Genomic DNA, 20,352 nt, shown 5'->3' on the forward strand with positions numbered 1-20,352 from the left:
TTTGCTAGATAGGGGGACAGTTACCACTAATTATATCATTTAACAGGTGAGAAAATTGTAGACTTAGATAAGGAAACTGAGTCAGGTCATAGAACAAACCAATATGATTGTCCCTTTATACCCAGCCCTTCATTTGACACCACGATTTTATTTATAATGGCCAAACCAAAGTGAAATCTTATTCCATCCTTGAAATTAGTTGAATAGCACCATGGCTGAACAAGATGATAGTCAGTGGACATGCCATGTGCTTGTAGCTATATGAGACAGTCTCTCTTAAGATCCCAATCATCCTACAAGAATTATTTCTGCAGAGAAGGTAAACCTGATGTTTGCTCCCCTGCTGCAGATATCCTCTCAGATGTTTGTAAAATAAACACTTTGAGGCTAAAATTTCTCATACTTGGTCTCAACCCAGAAGTATGTTTTGTTGTTTTCCTTGGAAAGTTTCATAAATGTGTCTTTGGTGGGAGTTGATTCATAGGGAAAGTGTATGTCAGCAGTTAAATTTTTCAGACACTTTTTTGTGCACGTGTGTTGGGTTAATCCTCCAAAATGGCTTTGATTTAAGTTTCATAACTTGGCAAGTCAGATAGTCCTAAATGAGTAATTCATTTTAAGGATACATTCCCCACTCCCACTTTTGGTTTTTTTAATGGGAAAATGTAGATTGAAAATTTTTTAAAAAGATTTATATTCTTCTCACTTGCTCATTATTTTGTTATTTCTGAATTTGTGGCATTCCCTGCAATTACCAAGAATATGAGGGATATAGAGAGTTATCACCACCATTGTGCCTGCCAAATTTGGGGACTTTTCCATCACCACATGTTGCCCAATTCATTTTATAACAAGCACGCCAACGGACGGGTAACTGTAGTACTAGCAATTCTAAAAGTTCTTTAAAAGCAGTAGAATCATTGAATAGGCTATGGGGCTGGTAACCTTAGATTTCTATGCTCCTCCAACTCATTGGGTGATTTGGGGCAAGTCATCTGTCCTCTAATAGCTCAGTTTACCCAAATGTATGACAGGAGAAATAATACAACTCATAGATGCCTTGCATCTGTGTTGTGGAGAATTCCTTATTTTATCTTTTCATACCTGTTTTCCCTGAGTTGCATTCTTTTCTTGTTGTCCAGTTAAGAGCACAAAGGTGGTTGGCAGCAGTAACAGGATCTGTTTCCATTTTGAACCATATAAATTATAGAGGGTGCGGAAGTAATGGGAATTGTTTAGCTGGTTCTTGTTAAGCAGGAGGGGGTCTGGGCTGAATTTCCTCAGTAAAACTTTTGTCAATTTTATAGCCCAAACACCTTTGTTACTGCCTTCTTCTGAGCTAAGAACTCTCATGTCTGTCTCTTCCAATTTTTCCTCTTTATTACTTTGAATTCATGTGGAGTTTCTTTTTTTAAAGGTTACTTTTTGAGTTTCAATTATTTCACACCACAGACACTTTGGTTGGAGAAAGAGATAGTTGTTGTCATCTTCCATGTAGAGGTGTGGAACCTTAATATAAGCAAAGCATTTGCCTAAAATTCCAGTAAGTTGGGGTTATATCTGAATTAGTCTATGTGTGCAAAGCAGAATGGAGAGTTGAAGCAATTATCTGGATAATTCATAGTTTTCCCCTAAAAAAAATACATATGTAAACATACATATACCTGAAACAAAATAAGACTTCTCTTTAGATTTTTCTGTTTAATCAGTTTGTTGGCCTACACAGACATAATTGGACCCACTAGACTGTGAGCTCCTTGAAAGTAGGGACTGTTTTTTTGTTTTGTTTTGTTTTTTGTTTTGCCTTTCTTTGTATTCCCAGCCCTTTGTACAGTACTTGGCACACAGTAGGTACTTAATAAATGCTTGGTGAATTATTGACTTGACCAATCTACCAAATAATTGGTGAGCCTTTCTTGGAGAAACAACTACTAGAATCTCTAACCATCCCATACTGTGCTTAATGTAAGCTATATTAAACATGTATTGAGTACAGAGAACTATAGGAAGAAATCAGAGACTTGGCTCTCTCTCTCTCTCTCTCTCTCTCTCTCCCTCTCTCTCTCTCTCTCTCTCTCTCCCCCCCCTCCCATTTTGGCTTTCCCCATATATATAGTCTTTCTATATGCTACTTATCTATCCAAGAAGTAGGGTGGATGAGGAAATCATAAGGAATTCAATCTAGCCCCAGTCCACTGACAGTTTTCATTAATTTGATTCTGCTAATAATAGATCATTTTGATTTACTGGACTGTGCTAAAGCTCTCACCCTACCAACAGGAAATTGTTATTTTTACTTCATGTGAAAGAACTTTTTTTAAAAGTCTGCCTATTTTCCTCCCTTCTTCCCTCTTTTTCTTGCTCCCATTTTTGAACAACAGATTCACCACAACCATTTGGGAGGTAGGGCACGGCAGGGAGTAAAACCCCAACTTTGCTTTCTGTTATGGCTGGTATGATGGTTATCATGTAATATACATGGTTGCCATCTTTATCTTTTCAGGGCCTAAGAGTAGCAAGAAAACCAGAGATTTGGAGAATGTTTGAGTTTGAAGAATCATAGATTTAGAGCTGGAAGGGACCTTAGAAATCATCTATCCAAGCCCTTCATTTTATAGATGAACAGAGGTATAGAGTAAGAGGAAATAAAGATCACAATGGTAGTAGACGTCAGAGCCAATATAAATCCATGTCTTCTGGCTCAAAATACAGTGCTCAAAGAACTTGAAAAATAATCTAACCCAAACACAAACCCTCTTTCTTTTTCAAATGAGGAACCTGAAGACCAAAAAGGTAAAAGTCTCCTCTACGGTCATGGAGCAATTAAGTAAAAGAGTTGGAACCCAAACCTATGTCTCCTAATTCCCAGATCAATGTTCTTTTCACTAGACCATGCTATTGAGAAAAAGGATGGACTAGAATAGATACTTCATAGCACAAAACACCCATTTGGCCTCCTAACTCCAAACCCCAGTCTGCAAATCCCTTGGGTGGGAAGAGGAGAAAATTGTAAGACTCATATATGTTATTACTATGGCAACATTATAAATAGACATGGAAAGGAATATTATGAGAAGTATCCTGGTGTATTAGGTACAGAGCCAGTCTTAGAGTCAGGAAGACACAAATTCAAAATCTACTTCTGAGCATGCTGGTTTTGTTATTCTAGGAAAACCACTTAACCTCTCAGTGCTCTAATGTAGATATCTATCTGTATCAGTAGAGAAAATTTCTTACCAATAATTTCCTATTTTGATGAAATGAGAGGTCCATGAGGGGTCCTCCATCTAACCCCCTCTTCCCCCCAAAAAAATCAGAGTTTGAATTTCATCATAACATTTTATAACTTGCTTATTTTAGGGTCTGAAAGATAAACTTGTTTGGCAAATTGATGTTATATAGGTTCACATCCAGGTTGAATTTGGTCACTGAGCATGGAAGACCTTACTTAAGAGTCCTTCCTTCTCTGTTTTTACTGTTTCTTAGCAGAAGGCTTCATTTGGATGGTCTGTGGAGGGTAACATGGCATAGGGAGAAGAGTCCTGGACAAGGTGACCAAAGACTTGAGTTTTATATATGAATTCTACCTGGAAGTAGATGCTATATCTATCTGAGAACCAGCCTAACAAAGTTGAAAGAGAATCATTTTCAAGATGACCACCAGATGATGATTTTTTTTTTCAGTTGCAAGCATTCTGTGATAATAAAGAGAGTACCTGTACTTATGAAAACACAGATCATTGAAGTTTCTGGCTTTACTTCCCATGAATCCCAAATCAATAAAGATTTTTAAAATAATTAATTAAATTTATGAATTAATTAAAAAATTAAAAATAATCTCAAATCAATAAAGATTTTTAAAATAATTTCACTGAATAAATATTAAGTTCCCATTGAGAGACAGGCTGATTGGTTGGTTGGTGTCTATCATTCTAGAAGAGGACCAAAATGACATCACTATGTTGGAGTCAATGTACAGTGTGTATCACTGTGACTGATCAGACCAATACGAACTGGGAAGGCTCTACCACGGATCAGGCACAAATAGTCCACATGAACATTTGGGGTGGAGATGGCTCTAAATCTGCGCGTTTCACATTTCTTTTGAGCTGCTACAGTTCTGCTTTGCTCATAGAGCACTGTGCCTTCTTTGATGTGGGCATACCACCTCTTGCCAGGGTCTGCCAGATCATGAAATCAATTCCAAAGTTCTTCAGAAGGATCTGTATAGTATCGTTGTATGAGAGATAGGCAGTAGAGATACAAAGGGGAAAAATAATAAATAGCCTCAGTCCTCAAGAAACTTATATCCTACTGGAGTTTACATGAACATAGAAAAGTATACTACAGAGCAAGGAGTGAAGTAATTTCACAAAAGGTGGAATTAGACAAAGTGTTCTAGGAGAATCTAAGAATGGGGAGAACAATAATAGCTGGGAGGATCAGGAAAGTTTCAGGGAGGAGGTGGCACTTAAGCTGAGCTTGGGAGGAAGACCAACATTTGTAGAGATGAAGTAAACTCTACTCTTGGGCAATGGTTTATGAAATCATGTGTAAGTGGGAAATGAAGAGGTGGTAGTTGGAAAGTGGTGTACATTAAAGGGAGTGGTGTGAAATAGATGTAACAATGAATACTTCGGGGGGCAGCTAGGTGGAGCAGTAGACAGAGCACCAGTCCTGGATTCAGGAGGACCTGAGTTCAAATCCAGCCTCAAACATATAACAGTTACTAGCTGTATGACCCTAGGCAAGTCACTTAAAGTCACCCATTGCCTAGCCAAAAAAAAAAGAAAATGTATACATTAGATCCTGATTGTAGGGAGTTTTACACGCCAAGCTAAGTCCTTTTTATTTTTCCCTAAAAGCAATGCAGGATTTCTGAAGGTTTCTTTCTTTCTGAAGATTTTTGAGCATGAGAGAGTCATGATAAGACTGAGATCTATATGAAGAATGGATTGGAGATAGTAGAGTTCAGAGGCAGAGAGGATACTTAGGATGCTAGTCTAATAACTGGTCAAGAGGTTACAAGGGCCTAAAATAGGATAATGGCTGTATTATTGGAGAGAAGAGGATAGATGTGAAAGAGATTGTTGTGGATGAATGGAGCTTGGCAACTGATAGGAATTTTGGTTGGAGAAAGAGTGCTGGGTACATAGTAGGTGTCTAATAAATGTTTGTTTTATTTAATTGAATGGAATTCTGTGATCATAGACAAGTCCCTTCACCCTCTGAATGGAGTTTTCTTCACTATAAAATGGAAATAGCAATATTTACATCAACTCTCTTACAGAGTTGTGAAAATCAAGTGAGGTAACTGTGACTATGAAGTACTGTGTAAGTACAGAATGTCCCAAAAGTCACAGTAGTTTTAAGCTTTAATAGCCTTTGAGCCTTAATAGCTCGCGCAACTGCACTAAGATTTTTGGAACACTCTGAATCTGCCATGATTACATGTGCCTCTTTTAGTATTTTCTAACCCTCTTCCCCCAGCATCTCTTCCTACTGTTCTGCTTCTTCCCTTTATTTTTCCTTTTCCTTTTTTTTTCTTTCTCCCCTAAGCTCTCTTTGGGGTTAGTAGTAGCCCCCAGGGGACATTGCTTAGCCTTCTGGCAGCCCTCTGTGTTTTACAGGTTGATGATTTTTTGGTCTGTGGCTTGTATTGCCTAACCTATAGTGTTTATTTTTTTAATTTGTTTGTTTGTTTTTCCAGTTCTTATTAGTTAAAAGATTCTAGCTTAGTGTTGTGAAGAGCAATTCAGCTCGAGGCAGCTCCTGAGAAGTTAGGCTGAAAGGCCAATAGGATCTTGATATGTAAATACAAAGGAAAGAAGGTTTGAGAAGGCAGTGAGTGAGGGTCTAAAGTCATTATACTGACAGGAAGCTGAAAGGAGACGAGGATGGAAGGCTTTGGCAGATTTACCTCTGGGATTTCAGTTCTGTCCCCATTAACATTTTCTTAATGCAATAACAATAGAGAAAGCACAGTAGGGTGGAATGGGTATACTTTTGGAGGGAAAGTGATAACAGATGTATTTTACTAACCTGCCTGAATTAAATTGGCCCCCAAAGGTCATGTGAACTTCACTGTCTTTCTCTCCTGGCACCTTCTTTCCACACACTCTTCCTGTTATGTCATCCCTACCTTGTGTTTCAAGTATAAGGTTCTAGAGTTCTCAACACCGAGGATCTTCTGGCCTGCTTCTGATGTGCTAGAATGCACAGAAAATGCACTGGTTCCTCTTTATGCTGCTGTTTTGAGGGTCTATGCTATGGTATCTGCTTGTAGGAGAGACTGCTTTCTATTTATGTCTCATTGATAGAGGCCTAAAAGAAACTTGCCCATTATCAAATTTCACTCCCTGGAGAGAAGTGTCATTGTGAGGGTCTGGGGAATTACATTGTGTAGTGGGGAGGAATCATAAGGGTGTCTGATGTCATGACCCTGGAGTGTCAGGACGCCTTGAAAAAAAGCTAAGAAGTGGAGGGGGGGGGGAACAAATCCAGAAGGAAGTTAGTGGCATTGGAAAGGGAGGGAGGCAAAAAAGATGCTTTCACCCAATTAATGAATTCCACATCCAAAGACTATAGACTGATGATCCACGTGACCAAGCAGAAGTGGTCACTACCTGGGTTATCAGAACATCACCTGAATTGTTCCCTAAAGTTTGTTACAAGATATTGCACATGACACCTGAAACAATAACTAATGGCTAATATAAACGCTTCACTTGAGGAGTAATTCCGAGTTTCTTTCATTAGTCCATAAAACCCAGTAAGTACTTAAGTGCCCAATTCTCTGTCCTTTGTTAAGAAAAATCATGGGATTTGTTTGTTTGTACCCAAACTGTGATTTCATTAGGGAAAGAAAAGAGAAGAAAGTTCAGTTAACAATTCAGATAGTCAATTGTTCTGAAACTTGCAGTTTAGAGAGTTGACTGGGGCACTGAGAAGTTAAGTGACTTACCCAGGGTCCCACATTCAGTGCATGTCTGAGGTGAAACTTTACCCCAGGTGCTTCTGACTCTGATCAGCTTTCTGTCAGCTATATCGCACTGCCTTCTGGAATATTCCTTTCCATGTCTGTTTATTTGTGTGAATAACATATACTGTTACCATAGCAATGTTCTGTAGTTTGTTAAAGAAAACTATAGTTAAGAGGGGAAAGGTCCCACTTGTTTTTTTTCCTGTGATAGGATTATGCATCTTGTGACTCTGTGTGTGACTCTATGTATGTGTGTGTGTGCATACACTTGCATGTACGATGTACTGATTTGTGGTTTAACTTTTGTGTAAATGAACCATTGCCAGAGAAAGACAGATTAAAAAGTCAAGAGTGAGGAAAAACAAAAGGGTATGAGCAGAAGAGAAGTTGGCTGAGATATATAAGGGTGAGATGTAGTAACTTTAAAAGTCACAGGAATATGGTTCTAGAGAAAATCTGCAGGTAAGAGAACTAGTACCCTGACAAAAAGAAAGGTTTTACGAAGGAAGAAAAAAACCCTAGACATCTAGAGGAATAATATTATTATTATTATTATTATTATTATTATTATTGTAGATTAAACCTGTGATTTAATTTGTAATGGAACTCCCAGGTGAAGAAACTCCTTCTATTAATGCAGGTCAACAACTCCTTTGCACTTACAGTCTTAGAAAGTTCCCACAATACCTAGAAATTGTGACTTGGCCAGTGTTACATGATTATTATGTGTCAGAACTAGGACTTGAATCCAATGCCTCCTACTGGTTCTCTATCCATTATACGACACTACCTCTCCATAGTAATACTAATACTAATCATGACAATGAATCATGTTTATATTATACATTAAGATTTGCAAAACCCTTGGCTTATATTATCTCATCTGATCCTCCTAACTGTCCAGCTAGGTATTATAGGCATTATTATCTCCATTTCAGAGACAAGGGCGCTGAATCTTAGAGAAAAGCTAAGTGACTTATTTAGCTAGTAAGGGTCATGTATGAGAATTAAAGGTAGAATTTGAACGTGGGTTTCTTCTGACTCTAAATCCAGATTAAACGTAGGGATCTGACTAAAGGTCATCTTTAAAGATAGATGTCTTTGAAAAGGAAGATGAACAATGTCTGAGTTGGATCCTTCAAGGAAAGAAGAGTTGAGTACTTTGAGGGAATTGCTGTGGGTGATCTTTCCTAGAGCAAGAGTTTGGTTAAGGGCAATGTTGTAAATAGTCTGGCAAGTGTGGGACTCATTCCTAGTACAAAAGAGTTACAAGAATATGCTTTTGTTGGAACGGATTGTTCACTAGAATATACTCCTTTCTCATTTCTCCTCTGAGGGTCTTTAGTTTCCATCCAGGTCCAAATCTCATACCACCTCCTTTTGGAAGCTTTTTCTGATTCCTCTTAGTTATTAGTGCTTTTTTCCTCCTGAGTTATTTTGTCTATTTATCTCCATACATGTTTTACCTCCCCAGTAGAATGAAAGCTTTTTGAAGGGAAGGACTGTTACCATTTTTGTCTTTGTTTCCCCATTTTCTTGTACCGTAGTTTGCACTCAGTAGGTGGTTAATAAATGCTTCTGTGTATTGGGAGACTAAGGAAAGAGGGGTAAGAATAGGAACAAGGGCTTTGGGAACACTTCCTGACATAATGACTCTTATTTATTACTACATACCGCCTCTGTTTGCTCCTCGGCTAGCAATAATAACCAGAGTGTGTGTAGTGGTATATTATGTAACACTGAACCTTCTTATCTTCTTTAAACAGATAGCATATGTGACATAATTAAATTTATTAAGCTATCTTCAGGACTCAAGCTTGTTGTTGTTTAGTCATTTCAGTCGTGGCCAACTCTCTGTGATGCCATTTGTGGTTTTCTTGGCAAAGACACAGGAATGGTTTACCATTTCCTTCTCCATTTTACAGATGAGAAAACTGAGGCAAACAAGGTTAAGTGACTTGCCCAAGTTCACATCACTAATAAGTGTCTGAGACTGGATTTGAACTCAGTTCCTCCTGACTCTAGGGCCAGCACTCTATCTGCTGTGTCACCTAGCTGCACTAGGACTCAAATATCTGAGCTCAAAAGGTGTAACTTAACAAAAGCTTTTCTGAAATGAGAGATGGGGCAGAACTTTTATTCAGTTAATCCTACTCTTCTCACTACAGATACCACTGCCAACGACCGTCTTATGGATAGTGGCAGAGAAAGGGCAGTAGCAGAAAGATAGGGAGGGTCACTGTGGGTCACGGTAGATGGGATGCTCCTAACACAGTCTTTTTGTTTTTAATCTTGTCTCTAGCAAAGGACTCCAGGAGCTAGCAGCTTCTCCTTAAGTGACCTAGAGTGGCTTATGGGAACCTTGCCTCTGTTCCTCTGTGACAGACTGCGCTGCATGGGATGACAATGATGCCAAGAAGGAAGAGACCAGCGCTCACCATCACCTGTCTCATCTTGGCTGCAGCCAGCTGCTGTGGTAATTTGGGTAAGTGCCTCCCTTCCCATATTCATCCCTGCCTTGCTGGTATCCCCCTACTTTTCCTTCACTATAAAATGCAAACCTCAAGAATTCCACAGGAAATCTTTTAAAGGGGATTACAGAAAGGCATATAGCTTCCACTGGCCTACTCAGATCTGCCCAAAATATAAGATGGAGAGAAATAATAATGCTAACAATAACAATGCCACAATTTTGTGTGTGTGTGTGTGTGTTTTTTTCAAATTTTTGCACCAAGTTCCTCTACCTTTGCTTCCTGGAGCTGAAGAGCAGAAGTCACAGAATTCTTGAAATGTTTTTAAAAGAAGTATAGTGTTTTGCAAGGACCAAATAGTCTACACGTTATCCTTTCCACATAACAGGGATTTGGGGTTGCAGAGCTACCATGATCTGGGAAATCCACATCAAATTTTTTGTCCCTTCCTTCAAAACAGAGAAGTCTGAATTATTATGGTACCAAAAGATAAAATATGTTGATATTATACAATACTCTATGTATATTTTATTCATTTCTGTGTTTCTAAACTTTTTCTATGTCATCTGCTGGCCTTCCTGATTCATCTGCAACTTCCACAAAACTCCCCGAAAATTCTCATTTAATTTCTTATGCCGACCCGCGATATGTCGAAACTGTGATGGGGAAAATTGTGAAGTAGAAAATTACTGGCCCATAAAGGATTTAACTTCTGATCCCTCTGTGGGATTCATCCAGAATTTTCTCTTCTTCTCCCAGGTGAAGTCCCTCAGGTTACTGTCCAGCCCACTTCCACTGTCCAAAAGCACGGGGGCCCTGTGATCCTAGGCTGTGTTGTGGAACCACCATGGGTCAACATCACTTGGAGGCTGAATGGGAAAGAACTAAACAGCTCAGATGATGCTCTGGGGATACTCATCACCCGTGGAACCCTGGTCATTGCTGCTCTCAACAACCACACTGTGGGTCGTTACCAGTGTGTGGCCCGAATGCCTGCGGGAGCAGTAGCCAGTGTGCCTGCCACAGTGACACTAGCCAGTGAGTGCTACCCAGCTATGTCTCCTTCTCTGCCATTAGTCCATCCTCTATCCCTCTGCCATTGATCTCTCCTTTGCCTCTGGGTAGCTGAGGCAACATCAGTTGTTTTTTCTCTGACAAGGAATGACAAATGTCCAGCAGGATTGTGACTGACTAGAGAGTAAGCACCTGCCAAGGACATAATACACTCAAGGGAAGGGATGCTGCAGGAACTTATTAAATATTAATTTTTATCTGTGAATTTATATTTAGTGCTGAAAACTTCTTTCTCTATGACATGTAAGTATTATTTTGTAAAAAGGCAAGTCATGAAGGCTCATAGTGCCCCCTTGGCTAGTAATAATGACGGGGTAACAACTTTCAAACCCTGCCTCAGTGACATATTTGTCTTTTCCCCTGCTCTACTGTCCTACAACTTCAAAGTAATCCACACCTAGGATGAGCAATCCTTGTGTCATTATTCTGCCTTTCTCCAAAATGGAGAATGGTCCTTTTCCCATCTTTGGAGTTGGTCTTTGGACTTTGGAGGATTGCTTCTGTCTTTGACTCATTTGAATGGTAGATCCCATTGGAGATTTACTTTTTTTTTTTTTTTTTAGGGGGGGTGGGTGAGGGGATGTATTGGTCTATCTGCCCTGACACACTTCCCTGGCATAAGCATGTGGGTTTTAGTCCATTAGAGACATGTGCTTGAATATAAATGGATTTCCTTCCTTTCACTGAGTTCCTGAACATTCTAATAGTATTAGAAATGACTTGAGAATGAACTATCCATTACTTTGTAGGAGAGAACTGCTCTCTGTCCCACCCCCACCAACTACTGTGCATACCATTTGTTCTAAGGGTCGTGTCTGGTTTGGACAGGCCTCCCTCAACTGCAGAACTTGCCTAAACTCTTGTGTTCCCTTAGGGAACCAAACACCTTGAACCCTAAAATATGATTCTGAGGAACGTAACAGGACAGGAGGCATTATGACATACAGGAAAAGAGGAGCTGGGAGGTGGCAGAGTAAGAATACTACTGATAACATCAGCATATAACTGATAATATCAGTTTATATAGGGCTCTAAAGTTCACAAAGCACTTAATGTACATTCTCATTTGTAGGACCAGGAGGATACAGGGGTAAGACTGCAAAGAAACATCTTAGAGAATATTCAGCAGAGCCCTTTTGTTGGAGATGAGACTTAAGAGGACAGGCAAACCACAGTTTGAGAGTTAGGGCTTCTGAATCCCTTCCATTAGAAAAGTAGCAAGTTCACCCATGCTAAACTTGGCAACTTATGGCTTCATGGGAGGGTCCCAAGGGTGTCCTGTTATTCCTACATAGTCCTACTTTGGAGGGGTACAGAGAAAATTCCTACATAGTCCTACTTTGGGCTTCTGGTTGCACCATCATCTTCATCATGGCCATATCAGAAAATCACTAATTAAGTGATTGTTTGCATATGTTAGAAGTAGCAACAATTGAATTAAGATGATGATGGTTTTGTTGGCCATGCCAATTTCTGGAAAAATTAAAGGCATCTTACTTTAAAGCCATCTGTGTGTTCCTGGGTGCTTGCAATGGGACACATCAGTCACCAGAAGAAGGGGATTCAAAATGAGTAAGCCCATAGGAGAGGAATTGAAGCTAAAGGATGTCTCATTGCCTCCCTGCCCCCTACTCCTCTTCCCCATTCTACTCACTAACCCCTGAAACGTGCTCCACAGGAATTCAGAAGGGAGGCTTCAGGCTACATCCCAGCTTTCTTGGAAGACTGTCAGGCTGCCCTGCCCTTTCTCCCTGTAGAAAGGAAGGGTGTGTACACTTCTGTCTCATGTCAAGAAATGATACTGAGTGGGAGATGTGTCTTGGGGCCACACACGCACACACATGGCAAGAGTCACATACTTTTGCATATAGGGTGTAACCACCGGAGCCTCCCACTTGGAAAGAAATATATTTATCTGTATTTATCTATATTCCTAAGCTGGTGTCTCCTGATAAGAAATAACCAAGTACTTATGGTAGAGAGAAATCTCTGGGTAAATGTACACCTATAAGAGGTGGAGGGGTACAGAGAAGATTATCAGGGGGAGGGCAATAAGCCATGCTTGTATGGGACAAGTACATTTTAGCAAGGAATAGAGGGTTTCTTATCTGTGGCCTGTGAAGCTTCGATCAGAAATAACTTTTCAGTTAGGATATTCCTTTTAGAGCAACATTTTTGGTGTCATAGACCTCTTTGGGAGTCAGTGGCCTATGGAGCCTTTCTCAGAATAATGTTTTTAAATGCTTAAAATGAAAAACCAATTATGTTGAAATATAGTTATCAGAATATAAAAACCAAAAACAAGTTCATGGAACCTAAGTTAAGAAACCCTATGTTAGAGGTCCAAATTTTTCAGTCCAATCAAGGTGTATGTTGGAATCGTGCCATCATAAATCGAAAAGATTAGCTCACCTCCGAATTGTTAATGTGTATCCTGGTGGGATACTATTTCAGAAATCCCCATACGTATCCATCTGGCCACTTTGGCTACCAGATTGTCGCTTTTGTAGCTGTTGTTTGTTTGAGGTGAACTGAGAGAGTTAGTGGAAGGGATGGGGAGGAGACCTTAATTTGAATTGCCCCTTCTGCTTCAAGGTGTATCCCAGTAGAAAGAGGCAAATTTACAACCACCATTTAAAAAACAAAATGCCTTGCAGTTTCTTTTCACTGGTGCCTGGAGGGATCTGCAATTGGCGGGAGGGGACAAAAGAAAGGGTTTGGGAGCTATTCAAAAAGGCAGAAGGAGAAAAGGAGAGGCTTGTGCGGAGGCAGAGCTAGTTTTGTTTTAAAGCCAAGAACTATTGGCTTGTCATTTAGACATTAATCAGAAGTGAAATGTTTAGGCCTGGCTGCAAGGGTAGGAGAGAGCTGGAGAGAGAAAGGGAGGATTGGAGGGGGGAGAAGGGAGGGCTCTGTAATGGAGAAGAGGGAATCAGTGGGGTGGAACTCTACCTCCTAAGCTTGAAGGCAAGAGTGGGGGTGGCGGGAAGACAGGGGTGGGGGGGGTGCTGTCATTGGGTTGATGCCATTGGGGGATTTGGCCCGGATTCGGCAGTTAGATTAAGTTTCTGAGTGCACATTCCAGAGCAGAATGGGGGCTGTGTTTTGCCGGTGGGCTGATGTATGAGGGAGGCTGAGAGGTAGATGTGATTACCAAAAGCATGGTTTTCATTTAGAGGAAAGAAGAAAAGTGCCACACTTACACACACACACATACATCATTTAAGATTTCTTTTTCCTTTGGCCTCTCCAATGTTCTCTCAAATGTCTATATCCTCAGACAAAGTCATCATTGTTCGAGTTTACCTAGGAGTATCCTGCCTTCAGGCCCTAGCTCTTTGGGGATGTGGGGGCTCCAGGTGCCCTGGAGGTCAGGGGTCTTGTTCACAACCCTTTTCTGTAGAAAGGCTTCCTTAGCAGACAACCTGTGTCATCAGAATGTTTGCAGAGGAGTAGCTTCAGTTAAATTCTCCTCCTGTCCAACCCATTCCTGAATAGCTCAAAGACTTTGAGGGGTGGGGGAGGAGAAATAAGGGATTCCAGATAGTATAACACCTAGGTCCACCATGTTCCACAAGATCATAGGATCACAGGTATACAACTGGCTAGGAGCTTAGAGGTCATCTAGTCCAGAAGCTTCACTTTACAGATGAGGAAATAGAGGTCCAGAGACCTGCTCCGGGTCAGAAAGATAGTAGGTGGGATTGGAACTCAGGTCCTATGACTCTTAGCTCACTGCTACTTTTATTTCATTTAACATGTTGGCTATTGCTCCATCTGTCCTTCTTTGAGAAACCTATTCCACTTCTTTGTAGATGTCTCTGTTATGAATTTTTTTTAGATATGACATCAGTCTCTTGTTAAATTTCATCCTTTTCTCCTAGCAACCCACTTGAGGCTAGCTAAAATAATTCTTCCTCTTTGAACTATTTTTTTCTGTTTTCATCACTTCACTCCCTTTCTCTTCATTCCCTTAATCCGTATTCTTAGGAAACACAGACACTTAGCTCTGTTAACCTGACTTTGAAGTTAGTGCCTTTTTAATTCTTTAATTCTCTTATTTGTCCTTTGTAGGCTCTAGGTTCTCACAGCCACTGGAGTTAATTGTGGGTGGTGATGGGTGGCTTGTAAGACTGAATTCAGGAGTCTGGCAGCCCAAATACCCTCTTTCTTCACCCTACCAGGAAAGGTCTCTGCAGTGTAGGTCACTGACCTCAGTGAGATTCGTACAGATATTTGGTCTGGTAGTAAGCCTGAACTCCATTAGCCACTCCCAAGAATCCCAAGAGCTAAACTAAGGTATTCCTGAATTAATTCATTCCTCTGCCACGTGAACCTGGAACTAGAGACTTGGGTTCATGCCATGGGGAATAGCTTGCCTTTCTATCATCCCTCAGGTATCTCATTTGCAGTTGGAGATACTTAGCTAATACAGCATCTTGAACCTGAAGCTTGGGTATAATTGAGAGTATATGGTTTATGCCTGAGCCTTCTCCTCCTCCTTCTAGGGCCTTTGAGAATAAAGAAGAGACCAGAATCCCTGGGTTATAAATTTTTCAGCATCAATAATCATCTGAATCAGTCAGATTCTTAATCTACCCCTAGGAAGAAAATCATCACTGCATCAGCCCATCCCACAGTGGATGGGAATTAGGTATAGGAGATTGAGTAGGGAGAAGACAAGGCAGAAGTGGCCAAGACCACTTCTCCCAGTATTTTCTTTTCTCACTTCCTGTTTATAACCCGTGACCAGACCTCAACAAGGCCCTTTGTGAGTTGGGGAAAAGGAAGTGGCTAGGGATTTTCACTCTTAATCTTTCCATTTCACTTCATTCATTCATTCAGTGTATGTTTATTCACACTTACACAGTGTAAGGCATTTTGCTGCTTTGCCCTTTATTAATGGGTCCTTATTGCCTAACTGGGTGCCTAGGTGGCGAAGTGGATAGCACACACTACCTGGAATGAGGAAAACTTATCTTCCTGAGTTCAAATCTGGCCTCAGACACTTACTAGCTGTGTGACCCTGAGCAAGTCACTTAACCCTGTTTGCCTCAGTCTCCTCATCTATAAAATGAGCTGGAGAAGGAAATGGCAAATCACTCCAGTATCTTTGTAAAAAACAACAACAACAACAACAAAACCAAATGGGGTCATGAAGAGTCAGACAAGACCATAAAATTACTCAACAACAACAACAACATCAACAATCTCCCTATCTGTAAAATGAAAGACTTTGAGCTAAAGATGGTCTGTAAGAGTGCTGACATTCTTTGGCTCTTCTTGTTCTCTCCATTTTTGAAAAACATACAGCATAAGAAAAAATAGCCAATGTATTATAGATTTGAGAGCTCTAAGGGACTTTACGGCCATTAAGTCCAATTGTCTTCTTTTCTTGATAAATATAAATTGAAAAACAGAGAGGTTAAGTGACATTTACTTGCCCAGGTGGCCTTTGAACTTAGGTCTTCCTGACTTTACATCCATTGTCCCATACTCTGTACCCACACAGTGTCTGACACTGTGCTTAATAAATGTTTGTTGGCTGATTGACTACACCACACTGGCATTCCTTCTCATAGTGGCCAACATATTTGAGGGGGAAAGGGGGAGAGGGCATCAGCAAGCATGGGAAGAGATAGATTTGTTTCTCATGGATTCATCGGTTTCTTATACAGATAGCCTCTGACCCCAATGAATATCCTCCCACACTCCTCCATCAGGGCATTTGATGATTCCCCCATCCAAAGGGGACAAACATGTAGAACTTACTTCGTACAGCTCATCAAGCTGCTAGCTTGCCAGTTATATCTGCTGCTCTTTCTAGTCAGAAATGCAGGCCTCCCAAACTGACCCTGAGCCCACAGGGTAGTAAAGTCATCAAGCTGAAGAAAAAATTCCTCTTTGGGCAGCCTTGCTGCCTGTGAATCCCATTAGGCAGAGTCTCTGGAAAAGTCTCCTAGACTTTGTCCCTGAGCTGGAAGGGGCAACTAAGAAGGGCTGCAGAATTTTCTTCCTTGGAAACATTTAATAGTGGAATAATTTGCCTCTGTCTGTTGTTCCTTATCTTCCTTTTCCAGCCTCTTCCTAGTCTCTTGTTATCTGGGATGGTTTAGGTTCATTCTTATTGGGAGGTAGGATGTCAGACTATGTATTGAATCTGTACTAATAGTGCTTAATTTGAGATCTTCCATGTTGTAGAATACCCAACACTGAGAATTTATTTACCTTCATAATAACTATGAACCCCCAATGTATCTTATATTCCCCAAAACCCTTTTACACCCTTCTCAAAATATTTCTTTTTACCTTAGGTCAGAGGTTTTTACCTGAGGTCCATGGATAGATCTCAGAAGATCCATGAATTTGTATGGGGAAAAAATACACCTTTATTTTAATACAATTGATTTCCTTTGTAATCCGATGTATTTTAAAACATTATTTTGGGAAGGGGTCCACAGGCTTTACTGTCAATGTGATACACACAAAGAAATGTTAAGAACCGCTGCCCTAGGTCCTTATTTAATCAATTCATTCAATTTGTCAACCCCTTTCCACCTGGAAGTATCCTCTCCCTAAAGATAGATTTCCCCACGGCATGAGCCCATTGCTCTTCAGATCCTTTTAAGGAAAGAATGACCTTACCAAGTCCCTAGTCCCAGGTTCACATATTTGGGCAATTGAGGAAGTTGGCAACTCAAAGACTGGCATAGTCATCACTATAACCCTGTTTGGAATTCCAATCACAAAGCATTATGACATTCTTCTTCCTTTCATGTGAGGCCTGAGCTGGTATTTTAACTTTTTGTCTACCATACTACACATTTAGAACTGAAATGTATAACTTATTTCTATCCTGCTCATGGCCACACTGCTCAGGACAGGGGTGAGAAATTTAAATTCCCATAATGAGTTCAGTTAGATTATTGATCTGCTTCTAGGAAGAAAATACACACACATACCCCTTCCCATCCCACACCTACTCCTATAATTTGCCCCCGTTTCTAACATCTTTCCCCATCGAGAACTTTTCAAGCTAGAAAGGAAACCTAGGAGTTTTTCCTTCTATTCTCACATGCTCTCCATTCCTCCTGCTCCAGCTCTCATCCTGTCAGTGATTCCCCTGATAAAACAGAAGGGAAACATCAGCTGCATATTGGAAAAACATTTGTCTGCTGGCCTTGACTTCTCCAGGAAGCTTGTTCTGGGGATGATGGGCCAGGGTGGGGGTAGGGTACAGCAGGAGGGCAGAGGTGTTGGGGGAGGAATAAAAACACAGGTGGCTTCCTGAGTTTGCCATCTGAAGGGAGATATGTCTGCAAGTGAAATCTGGTGCTGGAGATAATATCAGCAGCTAGACTTAGATCAATTAATTGATATTTAGTTAAAATATGATGTGATGTGATTAGGACATCTTCAAACAAGAGACATTTTCCCCAGAACTTCTGATACAACTTCTATTTACAGTAATAGACAGATGGGAGTGAATTTCACCAACCTGAGACCTCTGCTCACACCCTTTCTAATGGTTTTTCTCTACAAAAGACACTCTTGTGCTATCCCTTAAGTCCTTCATTTCCAAGTTTGACCAATCATACCCACACGGTATGCACCCGTAGCATGTACACATTCTACACATGCAACCCTAAAGTGTAGACACTCTTTTCTGAACAAGGAGAGTAGGGAAATCCACAGAGAAGGCCAGGTCAGATCCAGTATAGAAATTGGACTGAAGAAGAATTCTAGGAGTACCTTACAAGGAATTACAACAGCAATAAGGGTTTTATGGTTGTTTTCATCTAAGAGAGAAAACTGGCTAAATGATCAGTTGAATGTTGATCAGACCTCTTGTGATCACCACAGCTTGGTGAATCTGATCCATACTTGATAATCAACATGAGCATAATCACAGAATTTGAAAATTGGAAGATGCCAACTGGTCCAACCCATACATAAGAACAATCTCCACTGTAACAAGTGATCACCTAGCCTCCTAAAGACCTTCAAGGGTTGAGGTAAGGTAGGGAACCTCACCTATGTGAAAGCAATTGAGGTTAGGGAGGGATAAGTGCTAATTGAAAGACTAGAAGTCCAAATCATCTTAAGGGTCACCGGAGATGAAAAGGAGATAGCAAATAGAGTAAAATGAATGATTTGTCTTGGTATATATTAAAGAATATGTTAGAAGAATTCCCAGTATACCTCATTGTTCAGAGATAAGGAGGAAAGAGGAGGTATTAGGACAAATAGTGGTAAGTATATCAGATGGTCTAGATATGATTGTTGAATTAGTTATTGATAAAGCACCAGGACTAGACAACATCCATCCATATGGGATTTGCAAAAGAAGTCATGAGTAAATAAGGATGTAGAACTGGGTGACTGACAAAAATTCATACCCTGTCATCTTCTCTAAGGAGAGTTAGAAAGAACTAGGAGATTATTAGTTTCTTGAACGGATTCCAAAGGAGATCCTATAAACTGGAATACTAGAAGGGAAGGTAACAGACGGTAGGAGAAGGGCTACAGGAATAATCAGATTGATGGAGGGCTGCTTTACAGGGGCAGGCTAAAAACAATGACAGTATCCAAAAAAAGAGAAAGATACTGCAATGTGAGAAGATGAAGACTAAGAAAAGGTATGGTAAAAGCTTATAAAAACTTGAAAGGTATATAGAGAGTGAACACAAACTTCTTTACCAAGTCTCAATACATTGGAATCAAATACAGTATCTTGAAACTTGTATCAGGTAAATTGAGGACAAATTTTAAAAGTACTCGTATAGCAGGTAATAGAATCTTGGAATACATGCCAATATGTGAAGGCATGTTGTGGAAGTATTCCTAGTTCATTTTTGTGGTATGGTAGATAGAGTGCTGCCAAATGACACATTTAAATCTTGCCTTATCTACTTTGTGACCCTGGCAAGTCACTTTACCTCTCTCAGGTTTAGTTTGATCATCTGCAAAATGGGGGTATTAATAGCACCTATTTCAGAGGGTATTTTGTAAGGATTGAATGAGATAAAGCACTTTGCAAACCTTAAAGTGCTATAGAAATGCTAGTGTTCATTGTCGGTCATTGGTCTAACTCAGTACAACTGTTCTTGTATTCTTTGAATAAGACTCCTTTTCTACTCCCCACACAGATTGCTTGGATGTAGTAGTTGTCTCCCTCCTGCTCCTTGTGTGCCTGTATAAATGTCTCAAGATTCGCCATTTTCTATTTTTTTTCTCTTGCTCTTTATGCACAATCCCTGCCAGCATTGCTTAAGGCCACACCAGGATCCAGTTTGGGCCATGATTAATCCAGACCACCAGGATACACATTATTTTCCCTCTGCTAAGTTTATAGCTTATATTTGGTTGATCAGAGAAACATGCATTATGTGGGTTTCAGGCAAGAAAAACATTTTTTCATCTCTTTTTTTCTCTTTAGTATATTTTTTCCAGTCATTTCATTCCTTGATCAAGTCCAAAAGAAACTCTCCATCCTGCTGACCAACCCCACCTCATAGCAATACTCAAAGGGTCAGTTGAACAAGATGTCCTGCAAACATCTTCTGCATTAAAAGTTAACCTTCATTTGGCTTCAATACCCAGTGGAAACATGGCTGTCGTCCTTGACTTGTCTTAAAAGATTAATCACATCTCTAATTCTCTATTATGCCTTTTTAAAATTATTTTTACATTAAGGAAGCCAAGAAATTCCTAAAATATCAAGTCAGCTCCTTGCAAATCATTTTATGACTTTGTCAAACCTTCCCTTTTCCTTACTTCTCTTTCTTTCTTGGTCTCTCACTTCCTTACATTTGTCTTCTTCTG

At 40.1% G+C, this 20,352-nt stretch overlaps 1 protein-coding gene across 4 annotated transcripts in view; it reads left to right on the forward strand.

The window, feature by feature from the left end:
- Nucleotides 1–20,352, forward strand: part of BOC (BOC cell adhesion associated, oncogene regulated) — a 94,648-nt gene that overhangs the window by 40,821 nt on the left and 33,475 nt on the right. For all 4 annotated transcript variants that reach the window (XM_027867433.1, XM_027867452.1, XM_027867461.1 and 1 more), the window contains exons 3-4: nt 9,285–9,467; nt 10,213–10,491. In XM_027867433.1, coding sequence (XP_027723234.1) covers nt 9,383–9,467; nt 10,213–10,491 — 364 coding nt within the window. In that variant the 5' untranslated portion in view covers nt 9,285–9,382. The remainder of the gene's footprint in view (nt 1–9,284; nt 9,468–10,212; nt 10,492–20,352) is intronic.

This window comes from Vombatus ursinus, unplaced genomic scaffold, assembly GCF_900497805.2.
Source record: "Vombatus ursinus unplaced genomic scaffold, bare-nosed wombat genome assembly UNPS02001419.1, whole genome shotgun sequence".
NCBI classification, from domain to species: domain Eukaryota; kingdom Metazoa; phylum Chordata; class Mammalia; order Diprotodontia; family Vombatidae; genus Vombatus; species Vombatus ursinus.